General features: G+C 50.7%; 12 protein-coding genes across 12 annotated transcripts; 7 read left to right on the top strand and 5 right to left on the bottom strand.

The window, feature by feature from the left end:
- Positions 1-641: 641 nt before the first annotated feature.
- BDZ99DRAFT_489809 (uncharacterized protein) lies at positions 642-2305 on the top strand (the record flags this gene model as incomplete). Its single annotated transcript, XM_033723012.1, has 4 exons — positions 642-979; positions 1269-1347; positions 1391-1713; positions 1762-2305. The coding sequence occupies 4 exons, from the start codon at positions 642-644 to the stop codon at positions 2303-2305; spliced, it is 1284 nt and encodes a 427-aa protein (XP_033574505.1).
- Positions 2306-2443: 138 nt separating this feature from the next.
- On the bottom strand, positions 2444-3537 carry BDZ99DRAFT_447938 (amidohydrolase 2; the record flags this gene model as incomplete). The annotated part of the gene is made up of 3 exons (XM_033718036.1): positions 3372-3537; positions 2665-3316; positions 2444-2622 (listed from the first exon to the last, which is right to left on the bottom strand). The coding sequence occupies exons 1-3, from the start codon at positions 3438-3440 to the stop codon at positions 2444-2446; spliced, it is 900 nt and encodes a 299-aa protein (XP_033574504.1). The 5' UTR covers positions 3441-3537.
- A 366-nt stretch (positions 3538-3903) lies between these two features.
- On the top strand, positions 3904-5987 carry BDZ99DRAFT_447934 (MFS general substrate transporter). The gene is made up of 5 exons (XM_033718035.1): positions 3904-4202; positions 4263-4361; positions 4539-4702; positions 4756-5102; positions 5158-5987. The coding sequence occupies exons 1-5, from the start codon at positions 3963-3965 to the stop codon at positions 5727-5729; spliced, it is 1422 nt and encodes a 473-aa protein (XP_033574503.1). The 5' UTR covers positions 3904-3962; the 3' UTR covers positions 5730-5987.
- Positions 5988-6124: 137 nt separating this feature from the next.
- On the bottom strand, positions 6125-7265 carry BDZ99DRAFT_537252 (malate dehydrogenase; the record flags this gene model as incomplete). Its single annotated transcript, XM_033726610.1, has 1 exon — positions 6125-7265. The coding sequence occupies exon 1, from the start codon at positions 7211-7213 to the stop codon at positions 6125-6127; it is 1089 nt and encodes a 362-aa protein (XP_033574502.1). The 5' UTR covers positions 7214-7265.
- Positions 7266-7564: 299 nt separating this feature from the next.
- On the top strand, positions 7565-8421 carry BDZ99DRAFT_392581 (RraA-like protein; the record flags this gene model as incomplete). The annotated part of the gene is made up of 3 exons (XM_033715796.1): positions 7565-7614; positions 7666-7840; positions 7975-8421. 3 exons carry the CDS (start codon positions 7565-7567, stop codon positions 8419-8421), a joined length of 672 nt encoding a protein of 223 aa, XP_033574501.1.
- Positions 8422-8898: 477 nt separating this feature from the next.
- On the top strand, positions 8899-10292 carry BDZ99DRAFT_489805 (NHL repeat-containing protein; the record flags this gene model as incomplete). The annotated part of the gene is made up of 4 exons (XM_033723011.1): positions 8899-8948; positions 9048-9182; positions 9235-9712; positions 9768-10292. The coding sequence occupies 4 exons, from the start codon at positions 8899-8901 to the stop codon at positions 10290-10292; spliced, it is 1188 nt and encodes a 395-aa protein (XP_033574500.1).
- A 548-nt stretch (positions 10293-10840) lies between these two features.
- BDZ99DRAFT_523145 (uncharacterized protein) lies at positions 10841-11189 on the bottom strand (the record flags this gene model as incomplete). Its single annotated transcript, XM_033725781.1, has 3 exons — positions 10841-10975; positions 11029-11088; positions 11139-11189. The coding sequence occupies 3 exons, from the start codon at positions 11187-11189 to the stop codon at positions 10841-10843; spliced, it is 246 nt and encodes an 81-aa protein (XP_033574499.1).
- A 483-nt stretch (positions 11190-11672) lies between these two features.
- BDZ99DRAFT_465379 (uncharacterized protein) lies at positions 11673-12258 on the bottom strand. The gene has a single exon (XM_033720530.1). The coding sequence runs from the start codon at positions 12244-12246 to the stop codon at positions 11713-11715; it is 534 nt and encodes a 177-aa protein (XP_033574498.1). The 5' UTR covers positions 12247-12258; the 3' UTR covers positions 11673-11712.
- Positions 12259-15064: 2806 nt separating this feature from the next.
- On the top strand, positions 15065-17273 carry BDZ99DRAFT_489804 (uncharacterized protein; the record flags this gene model as incomplete). Its single annotated transcript, XM_033723010.1, has 5 exons — positions 15065-15084; positions 15600-16081; positions 16195-16208; positions 16254-16978; positions 17015-17273. The coding sequence occupies 5 exons, from the start codon at positions 15065-15067 to the stop codon at positions 17271-17273; spliced, it is 1500 nt and encodes a 499-aa protein (XP_033574497.1).
- A 102-nt stretch (positions 17274-17375) lies between these two features.
- On the top strand, positions 17376-17865 carry BDZ99DRAFT_537250 (uncharacterized protein). Its single transcript, XM_033726609.1, has one exon. The coding sequence runs from the start codon at positions 17478-17480 to the stop codon at positions 17694-17696; it is 219 nt and encodes a 72-aa protein (XP_033574496.1). The 5' UTR covers positions 17376-17477; the 3' UTR covers positions 17697-17865.
- Positions 17866-19320: 1455 nt separating this feature from the next.
- On the top strand, positions 19321-20074 carry BDZ99DRAFT_478991 (uncharacterized protein; the record flags this gene model as incomplete). Its single annotated transcript, XM_033722205.1, has 4 exons — positions 19321-19412; positions 19464-19768; positions 19874-19932; positions 19985-20074. The coding sequence occupies 4 exons, from the start codon at positions 19321-19323 to the stop codon at positions 20072-20074; spliced, it is 546 nt and encodes a 181-aa protein (XP_033574495.1).
- Positions 20075-20822: 748 nt separating this feature from the next.
- BDZ99DRAFT_573329 (phosphoribosyl transferase domain protein) lies at positions 20823-24459 on the bottom strand (the record flags this gene model as incomplete). Its single annotated transcript, XM_033728287.1, has 1 exon — positions 20823-24459. The coding sequence occupies one exon, from the start codon at positions 24457-24459 to the stop codon at positions 20974-20976; it is 3486 nt and encodes a 1161-aa protein (XP_033574494.1). The 3' UTR covers positions 20823-20973.
- Between the last annotated feature and the right edge of the window lie 67 nt (positions 24460-24526).

Raw genomic sequence — 24526 nt, 5'->3', positions numbered from 1 at the left:
TGTAAGACCTGCGAAATCTACCAAGATGAATGTCACTATGGAAAGTTACCGCCCATGTCCCAGGTCCTTGGAATGGCTCAAAAACTGCAGGACGCGGAAGCCACCATCCAGGAGTTGAGGAAGGCTCTCAGTTCCAACGACGCCATTCCATCTGAAAGCTCCGACTTAGCCAGCCCTGGTTCGACAAAATCCACAGTACCGCCCGAGCCGTCCGTAAGAATTACAGACTCCGCCTCGTGGGATGCTTCTAGTCAAGGATCAAGAACGGACAAGCTGCGCTCCGACCTAAGCTTGGATGAAAGTGGAAAGCTTTGCTACTTTGGTCCTACATCTTCTGTCCATGATCCACCACCAGCTTTACTAACGCACGATGTTCATGGGGCAGATTACAATTCAAACCGTTCGGGTCGTGAATTGCTTCCTTCGAACGCGCTGGAGTGCAGGGCATGGGAGCAATTCGCTTTCGGAAACGCCGCTATTCAGAGTGACATTCCACGCGAGGTCATCTCAAAACACCTTCAGATATACTGGGCGTGGATTTCACCTACGTTCATGTGGGTTTATCGCCCAGCTTTCATGCGTAAGTTGCCAGCAATCACCCAGACATTTCAATCATCACCGTTCAACTTGGATTAGGCGATATGATGACGGGTGGACAATACTACTCTCAATTTCTCCTTGTTGTCTTATGCGCACATGCTTCACGATTTGGAGAAGGAAGATTAGGCGAGCATCTAATATCACGAGCGCGCCTGCTGCTCGGTACTGAGATCCTCAAGCCAAGTTCTATCCCCACAGTACAGGCACTACTACAACTTAGCGCCCGAGAATTGGCTTTCGGTCAAATTTCTCAGGCATGGCTTTACAGCGGGATGGCGTTTCGGATGGTCAGCGACCTTGGGCTGCACCATAGCGGGGGACAAATCCAAAGTCTAGGACAGTTGACCACCGAAGATCTTGAGATTCGGAAAAGACTCAGGTTGAAATTGACTCTGATTTCTATCGGTGTCTAGCGAATTGTATATATACTAGAGGAAGGAAAGGGGCCACCCCCAGGGTGGCGCGCTAGTAAGTTCAGATGAGCCCTGCACAGCTGAGGCTTCAGCTGGGTTCTCTACAGCTGATGTTCGGAGAGTAGCTTTCTGGCATATGAGTTGTTGATCCTAGGTTGTAGTGCTGCAACCTGAGTAAAAGACTATTCTGGAGCGGGTACTTTTGGGATAAGTATGCTGGAGATCTGAATCAAGCATGAGCTAAGACTAACCAAGTCTACTAGAGCCATTAGTCTCTACCTTGGGCGGATGCCCGCTCTCACGGATTTCCCTCTCGATAGCACCCCCAACTTTCGTAGGTTTTCACGTATGATAGCAGAGTACTCCGCTGATAGCAGACAGTGGATGATTTTGCCGAACATGAACTTTGGTCTCCACATCATGGCGAATCCGTGAATCTCAGCAACCTAAAACCAGGCGAATATCCAGCAATGAAGGCACACGCCATCACTTGCTTCGAGAACTACTGCAAGTTGGCCGTAATTATAAACGATATAATGCTGCGGCTATATTCCCGAACCTCAAATGCCGAAACAGACCAAACTCTGAAAGATATCAAGAACAGATTAAATCAATGGAGAGAATTTTCACCAAAGCACCTGAAATATGACCCAGAAAACTTGCCAGAAATCTCGCCGCCTCCACAGATATTGACGCAAAAGTTGGTTTCCTTTCGCTCCCAATGCAGATAAATGCTGAATCGCCTTAGCATGTTGTACTATACAACTGTTATCCTTTTGCATCGGCCCTACTACTCCGCTCCAGCTCACCGACTGGAATGCCGGACGTCCTCAGACTACCTCGAGAAGCTATTATTGCTGCTCGAGAAAACCTTTGGCTGCACAAGAATGACATACATCATGGCATATTGCATTTATACGGGAGCAACAGTCATGGTCCAAGACGTTAAACTAGGAGATCTCGAAGCTGCAACGAAGATGCAGACCTTTCTACGAGCACTGGAGCAGGGCATCACTTCTTGTCCGCTAGTCCAGCGAAGTATTGATATTCTCACGAATAGCCTCAAGTCTGACAGTTCCAACACGGACCTTTCAGGCGCTGGTGCTTTGAGCACTAGTGAAAATCTCACTTTTGGACACTTCCTACCTGCTTTTCCTTATTGCGATCCACTTGTAGACTACGGCAACATGGCGAACTCAAGCACTATGAACGTGGATTCCTTTTCTCTCTTGGATTGTTTCCCGGAATACCACATGGAAAACGCAGTTGGAGATTGGTTCTGGCCTCCCTAAGGTCTGATCCTCTTACGAGGTTTACTACTAAAACGATTGCAAGTGTTTCATTTTCGACACCACCAGCTTTTAAGTTGATTGTGAAGAGTCTTGTGGGGTAAAGGACTAAGTAAACGGCTCGAGAGCTTTCATCGGACTTCAAAGCCTGCTTTCATTGAATAAGCTGGTATGGCGCACATCCTCATTATACTGCCATAGCGCTCTCGGATTGTCTCTCCAAATCTTCCGTATCAAATTCTCGCCGCTCCCACCTTCAACCTTCCGACACCAAGCTTTGCATCTAGCAATCCAAGCATGATCATCAACCTTGCGATACTCTTGTACAGCATCTCGGTTGCCGCCTGGGTTAGCTTCTGCACCTCCACTATGTGGCCAATCGCTCGCCCAGACAACCCTATTTGGAGCCGTTCGCAAGATCTCCGTCGCATACTCATCAAGATCCGGCAAATCATCAAACCTATACACAGCGCTCAGCTTCGTCCACACATTTCCCGACTTCAGAAGCGTCATGAACGCTTCATAGCCTAGTTGCGAGGCAGCGGGCCCTTTCTTGGAATCCGGGAACCCGATATGATCAATCACTACAGGAAGGCCAAGAGTTGGTATCACATCCGCTACCTGATCAATCTGATCCAAGGCCACGTATAGCTGGATTGCCCAACCGAACGGACGAAGCCTCTTTGCATACTGCCTCAATAGACTTTCGAACACATGCGTATCCACGCGCTCGCCCCTTGTCCTCAGATTCAAGCGAACACCTCGAGCACCGAATTGATGCAGTCGCTGCAGCTCTTCGTCTGTGATGCTTTCTGGGTCTATGCAGACTACGGCGCGGCCCTTGCCCCCTAGCCTTGTTAGAGCGTCGATGATGGAGGAGTTGTCGGTGTGGTAGACTGAGAATGCGACGAGGCAGACGTGGGAGATGCCTTGGCTGGATTCGAAGCGTAGGAAATCGTCGAGATCGGCTTTCTGCGGTCGATATGGATGCAGCTCGTGCAGAGGAAACCTAGCCTACAGTACCGGTCAGCTCATAACTTAGGATTCTTCGTAGGTGCACTTCTCTTACCTCATCTACAACGTGAACATGACTATCCCAGGAGCCCTCGGGGAGTTCATCTTTTGACATCAAACTCATTTTGCAGGAGAATTCGTGGTGCAAAATGCGCCAAGACACAGTAACGGGAGTGATAATTTCACAAGGTCAACTTCAATCGAGTCTTTTTTCACCGACGCTCTAAGTTCATCGGAAGTCCTGCTCGATCTTCCGAATTAAAATTTGAGGAAAATGTTTGCCATGGCTGTTCTCCGGAGCGGCGAGCGGCCCGGAATCTTTCCACGGAGACTCGCGGGGGAACTTGACCAGCCTACCACCACACGAACACTTGAGCTATGACCCATAGAGTTTGGCCGCGAAAGCATCCCAACCCCGCAAATCTAGAAGAAGCCGCCAAGCCAATTAGGTACTTAGTAGTGCCTTAGCTAGCGGCAGAGTCGTTCGATTCGTTCCGGGTTCTCCACACCCCAGCTGAGAGTGGCATCTTTGGATGCACTTAAACAGCGCAACATTTCCATATGGGCACCGACTGATTCAAACTCATCTACTTCAATTATTCAAGACATACCTCAGCGGCTGTGAAGATCCTTGTAGAACGACACGATGAATATCGACTACAAACCCTCAAATGAGAGGAGAAGTTTTGATATAGATATCTCAACGCGCCATGAGAACGCACCCACCGACTACGCACCAGACGATGTTCAAAAGAAATCTCGCAATCTCGAGGATCCAGAGTGGGCCATCCAACAGAAGCGATACTTGCGGAAGTTGGACTTCATTATCCTGCCAATGATCTCGCTGCTTTATTTCTTCGAGTATCTTGACCGCGGTAATATTGGTGTAAGTTATCTGTCATGGCTCTCTCTGAAGCTGTGAATTTGGGCTGACATGCAATGATAGAACGCGAAGCTCTACGGGTTCGATGATGGGCATTCGACGGTCAGTGAGGGAATTGGTCCTGGCACTAAGTCTTTGACTCCAACCCAATGGCAACTTACCGTCATGATATTCTATGTTGGGCTTGTTCTTTTTCAGGTGCCTGGATGCATTGGATATCGAGTCTTCCCACCGTCCAAGGTAAGAGCGTTCTATTATGGACAACCGTTTTCGTGGACTAAGAAGAAATAGTGGATGGCTTTCGGCATCTGTGGATGGTGCACAGCCAGCCTACTCCAGTGCGTCGCCTACAACTATGCAGGAGCACTCGTATGCCGATTATTTCTAGGCATCTTCGAGGGGCTCTTCGGCACTGGAATTGTCTATTACCTCTCGCTCTGGTATCATCGTTCAGAGATGGGCGTTCGCGTCTTCTGGTTCCTTGGTCCCACCGCTATTGCAGGGTGCTCAGAATCCCTCCGACTCGATCGAAAAAGACGCTAACTAATGCTCCCAGCGCATTTGGTGGCCTCATGGCTTACGGAATTGGCCACATCGACAGTGAAACGCCGATATGGAAGTGGCTTTTCTTGATCGAGGGCGTGCCTGGCCTCTGCCTCGGCATACTTTGTCTATGGTGGATACCCGATCGACCATCCAAGAACTCGCGGTTCTCTGGCCGATATCAAGAGATTGCGGAAGCTCGTTACCACAGCGAGTCATTCGATGTAGCTGGCAAGATCCAGCTGAAGCACATCCTCTTGCCAGTGACCGATTGGCGGCTCTATTTACAAGTTGCGGTCTATCTCCCCACTGCTGGGATGCTGTCTTCGATCTCGGGATTCCTGCCTACGGTCGTTCGAGGTACGTTGGATCGCCGTATTACTCCTCTTCAGCCGCACTCACAACCTGGAATCAGACCTAGGCTACCACGAACCCACAAAAGCAAATCTCATGACCGTCCCTCCTTACGCCTGCGCCTTCGTCCTAATGTACATCTTCGCCTGGTCCTCTGACCATTATCGCGAGCGCGGCTTCCACTGCGCCGCCCTTGCAACCGTCACCGCAATCGCATACGCGCTCCTCGCATTCCTACCCGAGTCCCAGCTCCACGGCAAATACGCCTGCATCTGCATCGCTGTAGCCTGCGTCTACGCCACATACTCCCCTTCTCATGCGTGGGCCGCTAACAACTTCGGCAATGAGACAAAGCGAGCTGTGGGTATGGGATTGTATACAGCGCTCGGGAATCTCGGATCAATTGCGGGCACATGGTTTTATCCGACGACCGATGCGCCGCAGTTTCGGAAGGGGCATGCCGTTTGTATGGGGTTGGCTATTGCGACGGCTTCATTCGCTCTGATCAACAGTTTCGCATTGAAAGCGGTCAATAGTCACAGAGACAAGAAGTATGGGAAGCCAGAGCCGGGGATTTCGATTGATGTTACGGAGTTGGCGGATGATAGTCCGCATTTCAGGTTTATTACTTGAAAGTTAAACGTCAAAAAAGAAGCCCTGAAGGTTAGTAACTAGAGAATACTTTGGGTAGTGCCTTGAGGGTGTGTAAGTTCATTCGATTTACTGCGCCAATGCTTTCACATGTATAAGCAAGAGTAAACCCACGAGATCTGAGAATATTTTACGAGCGTCTGTAAAGTTTGAATGATACTATGAGGCTGCTAAGTTTCACAATGCGTCGAAAAGGGACTACTATGCTAGATATAATCACTCATCTTTTACTGTACATGCAAGGCACTCTCCGTGGACCTCAGTGTAATACTATGGCGATCAAAAAGCCAACTCCGTACTCTGCAGAGCGCATGGAGCGACCAGAAAAGGTTGCATACGAAAGCCTGTAGAGAGAAACTCTTAAAGATTCCATTTTACTATTCTTTCAACTTTTCAATCGTATTCAAGCGAACATCTACGCCAACTTCATCCGCTAAAGCGTGCAAAGAATCCACTTCGCCCTGAGTGAAGGGAATCCCTTTCTGTCGCCTTTCCTTCTCCATCTCGGCCTCAATCTCGCCGCTCGTGAATATTCGCTCAACCCCAGCAGCCTTTTCGGACTCCTGAACCTTCGTCACCAACACATCCATCCGAGTCCTCAACTCCTCCTTCCCGCCCTCTAAGAAGATATCCGGTCGAAAGACAAAAAACCAGTGTCCAACGTTCTGAGGATCTTTCAGATTCTTATACTGATCATTGACGCCACCCGCAAACGCTGCTCCGGAGAGCACGCCCCCGAAGATATCCATCATCATAGCAAGTCCGCTCCCCTTTGGACCTCCAATCGGCAGTACCACCCCTTTCAGTGCAGCTTCAGGATCCGTCGTCGACCGCCCTTCAGCATCCAACGCATACCACTCAGGTATACGCTCACCCCTCCTAGCTGCTTTCCGAATCTTCCCCCTCGCAGCCACGCTAGGTGACATATCCAAGATAAAGTCACCCAGCTTACCCCCCGGCACCCCAACCGCAAACGGACTCGTCCCAAACAACGGCTCCTTCGACCCCCACGCCGGCATACTCCTCGACGCATTCGTAAATGCAAACGCCGCGAATCCCTTATTAACCGCGCGGAGGAGGTAAGTTCCTGCCATACCGTAATGATTGCTATGATTGACCGCCACTACTCCAAGGCCGTAGGTCGACGCCATTTCGACGGCTTTGTCGATGGCGAGGCACGCACCTACGAAGCCGAAGGTGTTGCGGGCATCTAGATGCGCCATTACGGGGGTTTTTTGGATGAAGGACAGAGAGGGATTGGGGTCCAGAACGCCGGCTTTGATGCGGTCGAGGTAGCCGGATAGGCGGTTGATGCCGTGGGTGTCGACGCCGCGAAGGTCGGCGAGGACGAGGGAGTCGGCGATCATGGCTGCGCGGTCTGAGGGGACGTTGAAGTGGGTTAGGATGGCGGTTGTGAGGGAGTGTGCAGAGGCGGGCGTTACTCGAATGGTGGCGGTTTCGGACATTGTGATGGCTGATGGTGGTTCCAAATGTAGAATTAACAGGCAGCATGTTGGGTTTGCTTGGTAGTAATACTATGGTCGGATGGAAGCTCAAAGTGTGTATGGCTTTTGGTAGAGTCACGCGTTTCGTTGTGCCACGGAAAGTCACCGCGGAGCCTCGCCGGGGCAGCACCACCTGAACCCCTGATCCTTATTATCGCCGGGCAAGCTCAAGCTGAAGTATGCAACACCTTCCGTATTCTCCCGTATACGCTGCAGTTAGGATATATAAAGGCATACATGCTACGTATTTATCCATTTCTCTCCGCCAAAATCAGTCTTAGCCACGCGAAGTCAGATCAGGTTCCCACAAGAATGGCTGTTGGACAGGACCCCATTGTGAAGGATCTACTTCAATTCACAACGTGAGCCATCATACTCCTTAACGGGACAATGTGCTAAGTAAACATGCCAAGCTGTGATGTTTCAGACGCTCTATGCAAACTCAAAGTCCCCAACGGCGGCTTCCTCTCGGGCTTGACCTTATGGTCTCCGCAACGACAAGAAGGGATGACCAGAATTGTCGGTCCAGCGTATACAGTGAAGTACGTACCATTGGATGACCCTTCGCCTAAACATCCTACCCACTACGTAAGCATCTACGCTCCATTTCCTCCCTTGATTGACTTACACGGCCGAGCATCGGCTTGTGTGTTTTGGCATACCGCTTCATTGCATGGAGCCTTTCAGCTCCTGATTTGAAATCCGAACTTATCTCCCTTCAGATCGACTCCATCCCCACTGGCGCCATAATCTTCATCTCCTGCCCCCCAAACACCCCCAACGCCGTCTACGGTGGCCTAATGTCCACCCGCGCCCAGGTCAGCGGAGCAGTAGGCTCAATAATCGATGGACGCTTCCGCGACCTCCACGAGCAGCGCGCACTCAACTATCCCGTATTCGCACGAGACTTGAGCACCGCACCGCCATACGAGCTCGTCAAAGTGGCTGGTGTGAATGTGCCGGTGAAGCTGCAAACTAGCGAGCAAGATATCGAGATTCGGCCGGATGATTATTTAATTGGGGATCTAAATGGGGTTGTGGTATTGCCGAAGGAGCTGGCAAAGGAGGTATTGCCACTGATGAGGAAACAGGTTGAGGCGGATGAGAATGTGGCGAAGGAGATCAAGGGGGGGATGAAATTTATGGAGGCTACGCGGAAATTCAGATAGAATTGGAATGATGAGAAGAGTGCTGGCTATCTTTTATAGTAATCGTTCCCGTTACGTCCACGAGACGCAGATTTAGTAAGAAAAGATTCAAATGCTTAGGAATCAAGTCAGCGATTATGAAAATCCACGGTCGCGAACAGATACAGCACCTCGTTAGATATCCGAGCACACTCTTCTACCACTTCTTGTAGCGCTTTAAAATGTAGATAAGAAATCTAGAGCGATCTATACCTTCACATGTGACTATGAACGTCGATCGAGACTGGAGTGGTACCTACCCAGCATTCCAGCGTTGACTCAGCCCAGGTTTTCAGATGAGTGACGATGCAAATTCACGAAGCTCATCTCGCAGTCTAGTGGTACTCACCTACAGGAAACGGCCGTGGGCTGCTCCCGGAGCTTAGCCACTCGCCACGGAATAGGGCCGACCGTAAGCAAACGATGACGAGTCTCGATTCCGCTACGAGAATATGAACCATGTTAAGGGTGGAATTATGGGTCTGGAACCTCTGGCAGTCTCAGTCCCAGTCAGTTCCAATGACGAAATTCTCAATACTACTCGGAGCTTTGGCGGCGTCAAATGCTTCAGCTTCGCATTTCTCGAAGGCCCTGCCTGAAAATTACAGTAACAACACTGTTAGGTCATGGGCTTGGCTTTCATATGAGAATCTCTCCTTTGCTGTGTTGCCGGGCAAGTTTAACCGTTCCGTATTTGATGCACCGGCTAAGGCGGAAGTGTCGGACGAACGACTGGCAGTCTTGTGAGTGAGGACGAACATTGATTAGCAGTGTGCCATACTGACTGGTCCACAGAAACGAGAAGCTCAATTCAACCGATTTCGTCGTCTACGATGAAAAGTTCTTCGACATCGTTGGACCACAGGCCAAGGTCGAGCATGTGCAAGCACTAGCGTTTCGGAGTCACGAGGCACCATGCATGGTGCCTGGAACAAACGACCTTTTCTTTGTTGAATGGGGCCCATCAGGCAATAACACCGACGGTGTACATGACTGGCAGTACCTGCTAAACACTAAAACGAACGAGCTGCGGAAGATCACCACAAGCCCACCCACCATCAATGTACATGGCTGTGTTCCGTTCAATGGCTTTATCTACGTTGTTACTGATGGTGGTCCGGACGAGACGGGATATCTGGCTAAGATCGACCCAAAGACATGGAAGAGAACAACTCTTATAAACCACTACTACGAAGAACCGTTCGGAGGGTTCAATGATCTCGCCATAGACCCTGACAGCAACTTCTACCTTACTGATAGTAGGTCTGGATGGGTAACTTCCTCGTTTTTTGGTCGTAACCCCTGAAACAATGTTAATATACCTGCAGGGCAAAGGCATCGTCCCTTTCACACCACCCCAGAATCCCTCCACTTACTTCGTCAACGGCACAACAATGCGGCCAAAACTCCTCCAAACCACGACCGGAAACGCAAACGGAGTTGCCATATCCCCTGACGGTCGCACTTTGTACCTCCCTGACACTGGAGTCTCCCAGTACTACCCCGTCAAGAAGAACCCATACGGAGCTCGTGAGCTTTGGGCATATGACTTCGCGACAGCTTCATCCGGAGCTAAATGCCCAACGCTTACAAACAAGCGCCTGCTTAACAACCCTATCACCTATTTCTACGACGGCATCCGAGTGAGCAATGAAGGTTGGATATTTTGCGGCGCTGGTCATGGTGTGGACATCATTGATCCCGAGACTGGGCTTGCTCTTGGCTCGATCCGTGTTGGTGGCGGCAAAAACGTTGCTGTATCCCTTGCATTTGGCTTCCATGAATTCTGGATTGTTGGCCAGGGCGGTGTTTGGCATGTAAGCGGTATCAAGCCGGCGTTGACTACAAAATAAGTCCCTGCGGACTAGAAAACTGGGCAGATGATTCATAGCTCCTGGTAGTACAGAAGGAGGTTGTCTTTGACGAGAGCATGTACCCTTGCGGGAGTTGATCGTGGATGCAGACTCTGATGGAGCAAGCAAGGCCCTATACAGGTTTACGATCTCAGCTTGTACCAGTACCATCGCGTTTCTCCTCAGTTCTGTAAACTTGTCCAGCTTCAAGCCTCACGTGCCCTTTTCCTTGCGGATGCTATATTCTTCTTTCCAGCCTTTCCCACCCGTTCACCTCCGCGGTCTGATATTTCATCAATCCCTTTCTTGACGCTATCAATCTTGGTTTGCAGTAGCCTAATAATGTCTCTTATATCTCCCCGATTCTCTTCCAGGTTATCAGTCCTATCATTAAACTTCCCTAGCTGAGCCATACTATAGTAATTAATTAACTTTTTCAAGGCTACTAACTTTCCCCTCAAGACAGCTTAGTCTGCAGCTAAGCTGATTAGCCAAGGCATCCGGTCTCTTAATCTTCCCTAATAGGGTAGGTTAGAGCTGCACAAGATTTATTTTAAAGGATTATCTAGTTGACTGTATAGAGACGGCATGTTTATTTCATTAGAGCAGGGTGAGAGCTTCCTGGCTCTTTTTTCCGCATCTGCCTTAATTTCCCCCAAATTGTTCCCGTGCTCTGGTATATCCTGCTTATATCAGTAAACCATGAACACGTAGCGGGGAAGCAAGTATCACTTACCTGCCCTGCTGTATCAACAACCTCATCGGAACCTGTAGAGTTGGCAGCAAGCGGTGTACCCTAGCTTCTATTAGCAGTATCTTGCAAAGGATTTGACATTTCGAATATACCTCGGCCTGGTATAATGTAGTATCTTCGATTGTAGCATTTGAATCACTCATTGTCGAAGAGACTCCTTATACAGCTGCTAATTCGGTGTCTGATAGAAAGGAGGAAGAGTAGTGTGCCTATGTAAGCTTAATTGAGGAGTATGGAGGCCTTTTATGTCCTGCTTTCCTCCATCGCTTGGTGGGAGAGTTATAAGTAGGCTTCGTCTTAACTACGCCTCGATTCACTAACCAAGAGGCGTCATAGATGCGCTATGGTATCGCTATGATAGGAGCCCAAGAGGCCTTCGGACCTTTTAATTGGGCCAAGCACATAAGAGAGAAAGACAAGAAGTTGAGGGACGAAACTGGCTTTAGATGAAGGGAAATAGAAGAGTTCCAATATAGTCAGAAGCCTTCCGTTCTATGTGTATCGAACAAACCTCTGGGTAATCAGGGTTGTTGCTACAGTCACGTGATTTCTCTACGTAGCCTCTTGACACATGGTTAAACATTTCACGACTTAAAAAGCTAGCCGAAAGAACCCTAATATCTATTTCGCGAGAGTCGCACAACCAAACTACATCTAGATCGTTCTTCAAACCAACCCAAGCGTCCTCATTTGATTTGGGAGTCTTTCGTCCAACAATACCTGATGCCCACTCGGCCCTATTGCCGCGCGATAAAAGTCGCAGTTCCCTAGGCTACAAACGTAATGTAAACCTCTTTGCGATTGGGTTTTAATCCCAGAAACCTGCTTCCTACTAGGTTCGCCGCAATGACACCTAAGGTTCTCAGGATTATTTCCTTGCTCGTCCGCAAAGGAATGGAACTTGTCGCATGGTACACATTTCAAGTACGGACGACGAGCGTTACCATTCCGATTGTAACGGCTCGTGGTAAGGCGCGTCACTGGTCGTTCGCACTCTAAACAAAGTGGCTGCGATAGCGGAAGATGGCCCTGTACGAAAATGGCCTGGCTTTGGACGACATCCTCTTGCAGCGAGCTTCCTGTCTTCATGGCAGTACCCGTTGCTTTATCCCTGCCTAAGGATGAATTGCTGCCCATACTAGAGCTCGGGGCTGTGGCGCGGTGAATCTGGCCCGGACTAAATGGCGTATCCGCTGCCATTTCTGCCGTTTTCTCGTGGTGTAGCCTTCTGCAGCTTGATAGAATATTAGACGATAGCTGGTCCAAGAAAAACCGCAACGTCTTATCGTCCTTAGTGGCGCGAGCAGCATTGATGCAGCGGAAAAGCTCGAATCCAGGATAATGCAAGCCGCTTTTGCCTTCGCCGTTTTGAGTAGGCTCCTTCCAGTATCTTGCTTCCACTTGCTCAAAAACGTCCTAAAGAAGATCAGTCTCTAAAACTAAGAGGGGGAAAAGACATCACTACAAGCTACCTTTGGGTTGACAACGGCATGTCCCAAGTGCTCCTTTTGAATAGCTAAACTCAAATGGTACTGGAAGGCCGCTTTTCCAAACCACGTGTTGAAATCTATTCCATTTTCTGGTTATTTTTGATACTCCACTAGCGTAATAAATAGGAGCTGATTACCTTTGGTGAAAAGCTCCATGTCCAAAACGTCGATATCTGGCGTAGAATCTGCCGGGAACTGTTAACGCCAGGGCACGAAAGATTTGGGTAACACTACCTGGCAAGCGCACGCCTTCAACTGCCTGCGCCATAGGATGTGTATCTTCGCTGAGACGGGGAGAGCGTCCAAACATTCCTAGTATTCTTGATTTTCGTGTCATTAGAGAGTAGAGCAGCGCGCTTAGGGAATAAAACGTAAACAAGTTTAGTTTCTAATATAATGACTTGGCCTAGCTGGTATACCACAAAAAAATCAGAGAAGAGCGCCTGGCGTTTATAGTTGGAGTTTGGGCTGATGCCAAGGGCTCCAATCTCCAACACGCTCACCGGATACCGCTAGCTGAATGCTGCCCCATGCCCTGCAGCAAGTTAGTAAGCTCTTAACATGCACAGCGCCATGGGCTGTATTTACGCCTTGCGATACAGCCACAGCCTTGCTGATGTTGCTGCTTGTTGACTCATAGGTGCCTGACCGGTGTACATCTCACCGGCTTCTTACATCGGTGAGCGAGACAGCAAGAAGATGACATAGCCTCACTTTGCAATTGAGCTGACGGTTGTGATTTAGCTAGGCGCGGATAGGGAATGCGATCGAAAGTAACGGCGTGAAATCTGGGTGGGGTGCTGGCCTTACAGTCAAGTGGATGCGGTGTAACTAGAACGACTAAGATATTGGCGAGAACACATAATCGGTTTAATAAGCGCTAAGCCGTTTGGCGTTTTAGAGAGCTAAGTAACCTATGATACATTACTCCATTACGTGCAAAAGTGAGACACGTGCAGCTAGCTCCTTTTGTATTATGCGTAAATTGCCTCACACATGTCCCTCGCGACACATTGCTGAATCCTCATCCGGCCTATGCCACGCAAGGCTGGAATTCACCACTAGTGGGAGCATGCTGTGCAAGTGTCGCCTGATCGACCCCAAAACTTGTTATCCGAGCCGGCCTTCTCGATGGCAATGACATACGCGTGCCCGTGCGGTTCCTCTCGAAGTTGCGGGGCGGGTGAACGCAGTCGAAGTGGGAAAAGCGGGGTGAAGCTCTGCGCCGATGGAAAAAGAATAGAGAATTGGTGTATACGTAAAGATCGCGCTATGTCGTGAAGTGACACTCCTCAGTTCGGGGCTAGGTATTTCTCAAAATCAGATCGAATCGTATCTAATATCGTGCTCGCGTAGAGACATTGGCGATCGTCCTGGGCGTGGGCACCCGGGATGTACGCACTTTTCGTGCTGAAGGACATGCTCGAGATCGTGGTCACGATCATTTTCAAACTAGCCCATGCCCGTGTCCGCCGTCGTATGCGTGCTCGGATTGTCGTGCTGCCAGCATGAGCGCGCTCTAAGTCTCCATCCCGCCTAGGGCTCACACAGCCGGATACCGGTGGGATATGTGATGCCCATGCAAGCGTCTCTGTCAACGTATCTGGGCGCACTCGCACAAGCTACCCGAAGCGAGAATCAGTAAGCAATGACCCAACCAGGACAAACATGGGCCGGCCTACCTCAGCTTGATTACGGAAAGTGATTATCTTCATATCCTGAATATCGAGGTCGGCGAAGGCATTGCTATCACTAGTGAGCGGCAAGGTGCGGCCAAGAACCGTGTTCGTACGGCGAAAAACTTCTGGTGCCGCAACGGGGCTGCATCTACAGGAGGGGTTGGGAAAACCATAGCGTTATATACGAGGTCGGCGAGAGTGATAGAAGAGCGGGTGGGAGAGAGCTCGGAGGTTGCAGAGAGGTAATGAAGACAAGTTGAGGCGCAGACGAGAGATCTGGCGGGGGTATTGTAGGTTGGCTACGGGGAGAAGTCAGCCCAGCATCTGGCAGAAGAAGCGGGGGAAGTACCGTCTTTCCGGTGAACAGCCTATCAGTAGGCGTTGTAAGTCTAGTCTGACAAACAAGGCGGTTGATGAGGCTGCGGAGTGAGAGAGAGGACGGATCAACCCGAAAGAGAGAGCCAAGCAGGATAGACAGCACACTGCGGCCTAGCCACGCTGGTGAGGAGTGAGCGAGCAAGACGCCAGCGCTAGGTGAAGTATAATGGCAGGAGGCGAGGAGGGATGGAAGCTTTTGCTGGCAAAGCGGAGCAGGGGGCGAGCAGAGAGGATCAGACTCGAGTCCAAGGCAGGATGATGCGCAAGAGAAGGGACAAAACATGGCTGTGCGACTGATTAGTTAAGCAGAGCGCGTCGACCTTCATGTGCAGTAAGCCAGTTCTCGCAATCACCTAGCCTACACAATCCCCAATTAAATGCTTGCCGAGTGACTCCGGTCGTACCGTAGTCTCCCCGGCCTGGAAAATCGATCGATGATCGATCGCCCCGCAGTGGGAACACAACGCCGCCATGGACCAGCAAACTCGAGGGTTCGCTTAACCTTGTACTGGCTTCAGCTCACTCCAAACACATCAACCTCTAATTAGTTAATCCGCACAGCGCAGAGGCCGGATGCGGCAGAACTGCTACGTAACTTGGGTTTATTGGGTGAACCGTATTGCTTTCATGTGTTTCTCCACTCCCCGAAGATATTATTGCTGCGGGCGGTTGCCCAATCGCATCGGTACACATCGCTCTTATCGCGAAGTTGAAAGCTAATTCAAATTGTTGACGTCATGTAAGCCGTGCGGAGATCGATCACCAAAAGCTCAGTTTAAGTCAGAAGGTTTGATAAAGGAACAAGGTTCTCAGTGCCGTACGATAGACGAGCCTTTCAGTGACTGTCCCTATATATCTATCCCGACTAGTCTTGCTTGCAATCTCCCTTCTCCCACGCTGTCCTAGTTGTGACTAAAGGGAAAAAACGAAAGAATTCAGTAAACACAAGCTCATTCACCGAGCCGAGATCTCTCTCCCCAACACAGCCTCGCTTTGACCCTCGCAGACGCCAACTAAGCCGTTTCTACGAGCCCCTCGTCTTGCTGCATACGCTAGGGAGTACGAGAGGGGAGCATACATGTGCCGAGCTTTCCACCCGAGAGAATGTCTCCCAACTTCCACTCAAAGACTTAAGACGGATGTTCCTTAGCGAGCTGGCGTATACATGCGACTACGATAAAGGTGGCGACACAGTCACCGCTATTGGATTAAATTCGACGCCGCAAAATTACGTCTTCTGGGTGGCCTCGAATTCTTGCCCGAGGAGGAAGATTGTCCCATTTTTAGAGTCACTTCTGACCAATCTGAGAGACATCTCAATCACGGCGACTCTAGTCACACTGGAAGGAGTAAACGATATAGCTGCACAGTGTATAAGATTTGCAACTCCAAGAATTAAGAAGTACAGATCGCACCTCAGCCCGTTATTGCGAAAATGTCACGCATATCTTGCTCAAACAGAACGAGAGGATGGTAAGTTTAGTTGCCGTGCTTAGAGGTTTATGCCGTCTATACATTTTCAGGATGCTGACATCCCTTGTTTAGTAGCTGGTCTTGCTGAATGGCTAAGAACTTGGGAATGCCCACTGAGCCCTATGGAGCTGTGCCACTTTGCGTACGAAAATCGGAAGTCTGACTCGATGCGTACGAAAATCGGAAGTCTGACTCGATGCGTAAACTTGCGAGACTGAGTATAGAACCCAATTACAAAAGCAACGAAGACGCGATACACAACACCTTTGGGTTAGTAAGGCATTATATCGGACGGCTCGGACATCATTTTCGAGCGGCTAAGGCGCTTCTCTCTTGCGCATCAAGGCTTCCTGAGCTCCTCCATGACTTTGAAGTCCGCAGTATTCCTACACCGCCAAAATCGGCGTCACCTCCAGCGGATGGAAAGACGAGACTAGAAAGCATTATGGTCCGCATGCTACCTGCGAACTCCCCGGACCTTAACCGATATCAGCAAGCGCTTGCAGAGATGGACGATAAATACCAACTATCTCGGCGTTTCCTAGATAACTACACAGACTTCTCAACGCGCGTCCACGCCGAGATCCAAGTTCTGGAGCAGTTCCACGTGGGCAAATTGTCCTTTGCAGCCGGTGATCGGTATATTGCCTGCAGCAAGCCAGCTTGCTTTTGCTGTCTGCTCTACTTCCGGCACCATCCAGGACATTTTGTGGAGCCGGCGTCGCATCGCAAGATATATCTGAACTGGCGACCGCCTGATCTTGACGCTGAGTGCGATATCATCAGCCAGAACCGCCAAAGAGATGTTCTAAATTCGATGACTTGTGATATTCGAAAGGAGGCCCTACAGCAGATAGAGGAGAAAATCCCGCCACAAGCTTGGCACCCGGATTCTCTCACCGGAGTCACCGAGTCAGTTCTGCACCAGCAAGGGCACGGGTTAACTAGAGAGGCCAAGACACCACTTCCTACGGTAGGAGGTTCTGTTGTCTTTGATGCTTTCCCTGTTGAAATAGAAGAACCGACGACGATAACAGATTTTGGTTCTACCCTACCATTATTTGACGGCGCGGATATGGTGAACTTCAGCATAGAGAGTTCTGACTCTGATCATTGTGACAAACAGGCGAGATTACTGAAGAACTCGCAGCCTGACCCTTACGATTTTGAGGACGACTCCGATGAGGAAGGTGGAGTGCTACTATGAACTAGGGGATCGTGTGAACTGGAGGATCGTGTGAACTGGAGGGTCGTGTGAACTGGAGGGTCGTGTGAACTGGAGGATCGTATGAACTGGAGGAACGTGCGAATTGGAGGTGGTCCGCTGCTTGCGTGATGACTCATCATAGGCACTTTGCGATCTCCAAGAGATCGCAAATGGCGAATTTGGCGTCACGTGAGAAGAGTGTATATGACATCAAGAGCCATAAGTTCTCCACCGTGCATCAGCGCCGTAATTATGGTGTTAACAGTCGGAGTAACGTGCATCAACGATAGACATCTACTCAGTTCATCTCCAACTTTCGAAACCACCTTCTTGATATTGGCTACGACCCAAGCGCTTTCTCTGGCCATTCCTTTCGTCGCGGAGGCTGCCAGTGGCTCTCCAGCGAGCGGCGCTGGGACTTGAGAAAGATCTGTGATTGGGTGGTTGGTTAGAGAACTTCTCGTCTATAACGATTGTGAAGTATCTTATTAGTTGGAATGATAGGCCAACTCATAAGCGGCAGGACTTTATGAACCTAAACTTTCGTCGTGAACGAGGATGTTATGCATGTAATAAGACTTGCGACTGCGCATAGTCCTATGCCTTCGTTCTTAACGCATTGCTGCGTTAGGAACGAAGGCACGCCGCTTTTGAGGCCGTAGGCTAGGCTATATAGCTTGTCCATTTTACATAGCCTCTCTATTTTACATGCAGCTCTACTATATTAGGAACGAAGGCATAGTACTTACACGCAGCCTTTCCGATTCATATACATCCTTTTTAATTCGCATATAGCCCTACTACATTAGGAACGAAGGCATAGCACTATATATAGCCTTTCTAAATGCCTCGTTCTTAACGAGCATCTATACATTCTTAAAAGCATCTATATACTAACTTCAACATCCTCAATCCCCCAGCACCTCTATATTAGCCCCTTAGTGTTCTTAACGTGATCTCTAGCAGTTCTTTACTAATCTCATCATGCTCCCTAGCAGTCTCTCAGCGCTCTTAATATGATCTTACCATGCTCCCTAGCAGTCCCTTAGCGTCCTCAGCATCCTTAAGGTGCTCCCTAGCAGTCCCCTAGTGTTCTCGGTGTCCTTTACGTGCTCCCTAGTAGCCACTAGCAGTCCCTCAGCGTCCCTAATGGTTCCTGGAAGCTTACTGGCTCGTTCTCTATGGTATGCTGCGATCACGAGGCTCGTCGCCAACGCGTGCTGCTGTATGACTGCGTCTGTGTGGGTTGGGGGGTAATAGATCTATCTTGTTCTCTATAATGTGCCGCGATTATAAGGTTGTTGCCAACGCGTGCTGCTGTATGACTGCGTCTGTGCAAGTGGGGGGTGATAGATCTCTTGTTCCCCGTGTTATGCCGCGATCATGAGGCTCGTTGCCAACGCGCGCTGTTGTATGACTGCGTCTGTGTGGGTGGGTGTGATAGATCTCTTGTTCTCCGTGTTGTGCCGCGATCATGAGGCTCGTTGCCAACGCGTGCTGCTGTATGATTGCGTCTGTGCAGGTGGGGGGTGATAGATCCCTTGCTCTCCGTGATGTGCCGTGGTTATGAGGGCTTGTGAGCGGCTCGTTAGCAACGTAGATAAGCTTGTAGAGCATGTGCTCTCTGTAAAGTGCTGTGCTCTCCATTAATCGACATGGTCAGAAGGCTCGTTGGCGACGTGTATTGGCATCGTAAGCTCATAGAGCAGTGTGCTCTCTGTCAAGTGCCGTGCTCTCTGCAAATCGGCATGGTTAGGAGGCTATCAGGAGGCTCGTTACCAACGTATGTTGGCCTGCTCTTTGTAAACATGTGATAATACCTGGTGTCGCACCGCTTATTAACAGGCCTCGTCAACAGGCGTGGTATGCGCTTGTTGATAACGGGGTATAAAGAGTAGTCCTCCGCCGGCTCAGAGCTTTATTCCTCCATCATTCTTCATTAACCTTCTTTATCAACCTTCTATCTCTTTGGCTCGTCAACAACAACCGAGCTCTTCACTCAATCATCACTCAATCTCTCTCTTCCCCTCCGTCTTCGTCATCAACAATGCCTCCCAATGTCATTCCTTACCACCAGCACATCACAACCCGCCGCAACCGGGTCCTCGCCAACCCGCAGACCACGGCTGCCGAGCGACAGTAAGTTCTCTTGCCTCCCTTCCTTTGGCTTCGTTGCTAACGATCTTCTAGGGCTATTGCCAGGTACACTGCTCGTTGGGATCGCTCTGCCCGTCCTCAGAACCCGACTGGCATTGAGGAGATTCGAGCCCGGCTTTGGCGCCAGATAAATGGCGTTCCAAAGTGCTACAAGTGCTTCCGTGGCCGGGAGGCTATGCCAGGCATGCCTCGTGGTCCTGGTACTGTGCTTGATCTGACCATGCTCCCTATTGGTCTTGATCCAATTGACCTTGTTCCTTGTAGTTGCGCCTGGGAGGAGGCTATAGTGAAGGAGTACCTTGTAGCTAAGGATATCTGGCCGGCTGATCCTCTTCCTGGTACCTCGGAGCCTCCGGTAAAAGTTTCTTCCAGTATTCTGTATTCTGTATTCTTGCTTCGTCTCTAGCGAATGTCTCTTAGGTGATGGCCTTCCATGTTCGTAGGGCCTTCTAACTATATGCTGTTGGACGGCCTGATTGGTATCTCACGCGCACCAAATGCTGTATGTCTTCCCTATTTCTTGTTATTGACGAAGCTAACTATGTATGTAATAGTTGATTGATCGGAACGTGCGCATCACTGAAGTGCAGCGGGACATCCAGGCTCATGGACCTGATGCTGGTATTGAGACTGATGAGATCTAGCTGCTGCTAGCTGCTTCGTCTAGAACGAAGATGGACCCATGGGGGTATCTGGTGTGATTTAAGCTCGTCTTAGACGGTAAGACTTCTGTAGAATTCTTTGATTTCTTAATTTTTTATTCCTCATCCTAAATGAGAAGGCCTACGGGCATGCGACTGTAAAAGGAGACCTCTTGAAGGTGCCTAATACAATCCTCTACTTGATATCTTGATGGAAATGACTTCATAAGAGTGATAAGAGATGTAATACTGATTTGCGACCGTGATAACTTAAGAAAACAGCTCGTTCATAACGAGGTCAACTTACTCTATGATTCCTGGCTATTTTTGGGGTGCGCACGTTGAAAACTAAGGCTATATTACCTTGTAGAGAGTATTATACATTACTTTTAAGGTTGTTGATAACGTATTATAATTATTTGAAGCTTTCTAGCACGTAGGAGCGTATTGTAATGATGTTGTTGATGTTCAGGTTTTGGTGGGGTGGCACAAGCGCCCCCCCCCCTGTTGGCGCTAAGCGGAACGTCAAGCTGGCAAGCCCTCCCCGCATGGCGAAAAACCCGCCGTGCTGAAACTACTCCCACTAATCATGTATGTGATCCTGGACTCGCAGCCCAATGTTCTTCATCTTCGTCCAATCCTTCTGTGTTCCGTTGGTCTTGGACCGGCCCTTGGCGGCCCACTCCTCAACCCTGGTCGTGACTGCGAGATTAATTAAAGTAGGAGCGTGAAGACACTTAGAGCTATAGATATCTGCTTCTTATTTGCATATGAATCCCGCCCACTAAGATAAGCGATAGGGCAGAAGTTCGAAGTCGCCCAAATCACACATAGTTATCACAAGCTAGTTATCCTTATCACAAATCTAAGATTTCAATATCCTTTCCTTCCTTCTTCCTTTCCTAAGCACCGCCAAAGACCAGAAGGCTTTGAATATTAATTCTGCCAAACCCACGTCGGTGCAACAGCTCTCGGCCACGGTGAACTGGAAATTCGGCCACGGCCATGATGCTAATATCCTCGGCGCTGATGCCAGCTTTACATAATAGCTGTAGGACCGCACATAGCGTCTCCCCCGTGGAAAGCACATCGTCCACCACCACCACTGACGCGCCCCTGGGGACTACATCCCGCTCCATCTCAATCCGCTTCTCTTTCGTACTATTGGATGCCAAGGACGAGATATGCGAGGGGGGCTTGATAACAGAAACGGTGGGTGGGGGGAGCTTGCCAGCTTCACGAATTAGCACTAAGGGCACATCGACCTGCGAGGCCAACGCCGACGCATAGACAAAGCCACCAATCTCGCAACACGCCACCGCATCGACTTTGGCCCAGTCACCGATGAAGTGGGTTTCCAGCAGAGACGTGCACAGGGCCAGCCCACCCGGCTGCTGGGAGATGCCGAGCACGTGGCGAAACTCGATATCTGGGCGTGGAAAGTTGGGTATCGGACGCACCATATTGGCTAGTCGCTGCAGGTCCTCGTGAAAGAAAGGAAGCAGGTGCTGTTCGGCAAACCTTTCTGCCGCTTCGTTTCCCGCCGTGTCATTGGCGAAGGCGAGACTGGGGCGGTAGTCCAAGGCTGTCAAATTCGACCTGTTATTGCTGCTGTCCTTATTGTTACCATTATCGTCACTGCCGTGGCACCCTCGGCGAGTCTGCCGTGTCTGTTTACTAGCTTGGACGTGAACTTCAAGTAGCTTGGTGTCTGGCACCAAATGCGACAACGCTGCGACAGGCGCCTCGTCTCTCATACCGGTGATTAGCAGCACGTCCACATCTACGGCGCCGTACACAGCATCTAGAAAATGCTGCTCTGGCAGTCGAGGTTGTTGCCGCACCTGTTCCTGAAAAAATCTCGTCAGCGCCGGCCGGTGTTGCTCCTTGTAGGCACGGTCTTCAAGAAGGCGGTCTAGGTCGGCACCGGTAGTCGCCGCGTATTCTCGCTTAGTCGCATCGCTAATGCTGACTGTCCGCGCCGTGAGTCTCTTGTGGGTGCATTTAGGGAAAACGGAGACCCAGACGTTGGCACAATAGTCCTTGCCGGCGCAGCTTTCGCCCGTGACAAGAATGACAACCTTCTGCTCCATCAACGCTTTCGGGAGCGGACAGGCGTAAGCCAACACATTGCGCGGGTCCAAGCTGTATTTGAGACGGGCCAGGCGTGGTCGGTTCGGTCCAAAAGCCTTGGCCGCCAGCGTCGCGTCTCTGGGGTCCGGCCCGAGGTCGGCGCCGTAAGCTCCGCTACTTAAGGACAACAGTTCCTCAGCGACTTTGTAAACCCATCGCACGGCAGATCGCGCGGCTTCGGTGCCATCTTGGGCGCGGTCCCAGACACCAGTTATCACGCAGGCAAACTCCCAGTCTCGACAGCCGAAAGCAGTGGCATCAGCCGCAACGTCGCCCACCGCTCCACCACCTTGCAGCAAATGGAGATAACAGAGTGGCGAGGGACGAGTCTTAACGGCCACTACCAACCGGTCGACGACGTTCGCTTCTCCGATGCTTTTTAGGAACAAACATCGCTTGAACGAGGACGTCTTGCCGCCACCGTGCCCGCCGTGCATTCCGGAGACGTACATCTCCGTCTCGAACAAACCGACGGCGTCCACGGCCTTGAAAGCGTCTTCCGGCCCCAAAGTTGCACCTACGGGTGTGGGCGTGAATGTTTCAAAAGTGGACCTACTCGTGGAAGATTCAATTATAGTCACGCCAAGATGCAGCCGGCCGGCGTCCCAGTACAGATACGCGTCTGCAGAACAGTTCCGGAGGAGCTTCCTGGCGACGAGTTTATCAAAGTCGCTGAGCCTGAGCCGTGCCTCGAGGTTGTCACTCAGCGGGAAGACCCAGTTTCGAGTCAAGTAGGTCGGAGCCGTGTAAGCCTTGAAAGTCGCGCTGACCACGATGCCAAAATTAGTCCCGGCGCCTTTTATCGCCCATAAAAGATCGGGTTCGTTTGCTGGGCGAACAGCATCGGCCGGCCGGTGTTGGCTTGGTACATGGCCGACGCAGAGGACCTGGCCAGTTTCGACGCTGACCATAACGACACCGACGATGGCGTCGCATGCGAGCCCGTGCAACCTAGCTAGGTGCCCGATGCCGCCTTGTAGCCACAGCCCCGCACCTACGCTTGGGCGAGCCCCTAGCGGTACTGTCACGCCCGCCGCCATGGCCTTGCGAACGATATCCCCCGTCTTGCAGCCCGCCTCGGCGACGACGAAGGAACTAGAATCGGAACCGGAATCGGACCCGGCATCTCCTCCATCGTCCCCCGCTGTAAGAATATGTACTTTGTCAAAGGCGCCCATGTCGACCGAGACAACGTTGGGCCGTAGACAGTGGCCGCTGTGACCCCCACCAATGACGGTAAGGCCGACCCCGTGCTTTAGAGCCCATCGAACGCACTGCTGGACGTGTCGGACCTCTGTTGGCCTAATCATCGAGGCAGGGCGGTAGAGGCGGGCTTCTCGGTTTTTAACTGCCTGGTCCTTCCCCAATGGCACCTGCGCCGTCAGCTCCGGCAATGTGGTCGCATGTTGGGTAAAGGCTGCCATGACTTCCGGTGAACTGAAGAAGAGATGGTCTGGGTGAGCTTCCTCGCGACGGCCCAAGGCGCGGCACACCTTACGCCACTCGATTCGGATAGCCTCGTCCACGTCCACGTCTTGTATGATGAACCCCGCGATGAAAGGAGCAAAACAGTCTAGTACCTCATCGTCATCTGCCACGCGAACGACTCCGGAAGGGAAAGAAGCCGTTCGATGGCACACCAAGCCGTCGAGATGCAGGGCCCCGTCACGATGGAAAACCGCTACCATTCCGCCTTGTGGCCGCTCAACAAGCAGTTCCAGCGCCCGTTCGATGAACCTATGTTTGGGCTTCATGCCATACATGCTATGGCAGAATAGGATGATGTCGTATTCATCCTCGTCATCACCCGTATTGTTACCGTTCACGATGGTGTCCTTCAGAACGAATGGAACTCGATGGATATCAGGCGGGCCGTCCAGACAAGGCAGCGGGGACTTCATCTCGGAGGTAGGGCAAAGCCATTCTTCCAACCTTGTAGCGAATAAACCGTTAGGCTCGAATGCAGTGTATCTCTTGACCTTTCGTCTCAGATGGGCGGGAAGATGTCCAAGTATGCTCTTTGGGCCGGGTCCGATCTCTAGTGCCGAGATATGGGTACGCGAGATGAAGAGAGGGCTTAGCAGCTGAGATAATTGAGGGATAATGAAGTCTTGGTAGGCCATACATCCTGAGTCCTGTACCAAGATATCGAAGCCGACGCCGTACTGTGTGTCGGACAAAGGCTGCTTCGGGGACGACGCCGTTGTCTTGGCTGTCTGTCTAAGAGCCCGCTTTAGGGAGTCGAGTGTGGCCATTTCAGTCGGGAATGGCTGTGATGACAACGATGGCTGATGTGGGCCTTATTAGGATCAACAACCGTCC

The sequence above is a fragment of the Mytilinidion resinicola genome (assembly GCF_010093595.1).
Source record: "Mytilinidion resinicola strain CBS 304.34 unplaced genomic scaffold BDZ99scaffold_14, whole genome shotgun sequence".
In the NCBI taxonomy this organism is placed as follows: Eukaryota; Fungi; Ascomycota; class Dothideomycetes; order Mytilinidiales; family Mytilinidiaceae; genus Mytilinidion; species Mytilinidion resinicola.
This window is presented reverse-complemented; position numbering and strand designations above follow the sequence as displayed.

Bases quoted from the DNA above. Each gene is read 5' to 3' on its own strand.
- BDZ99DRAFT_447934 (XM_033718035.1), top strand. From the start codon at position 3,963: ATGAATATCGACTACAAACCCTCAAATGAGAGGAGAAGTTTTGATATA. The intron at 4,203-4,262 runs GTAAGTTATCTG...ATGCAATGATAG, and splicing joins TTGACCGCGGTAATATTGGT to AACGCGAAGCTCTACGGGTT. The intron at 4,703-4,755 runs GTGCTCAGAATC...TAATGCTCCCAG, and splicing joins GGTCCCACCGCTATTGCAGG to CGCATTTGGTGGCCTCATGG.
- BDZ99DRAFT_465379 (XM_033720530.1), bottom strand. From the start codon at position 12,246: ATGGCAGCGGATACGCCATTTAGTCCGGGCCAGATTCACCGCGCCACA.
- BDZ99DRAFT_537250 (XM_033726609.1), top strand. From the start codon at position 17,478: ATGACATCAAGAGCCATAAGTTCTCCACCGTGCATCAGCGCCGTAATT.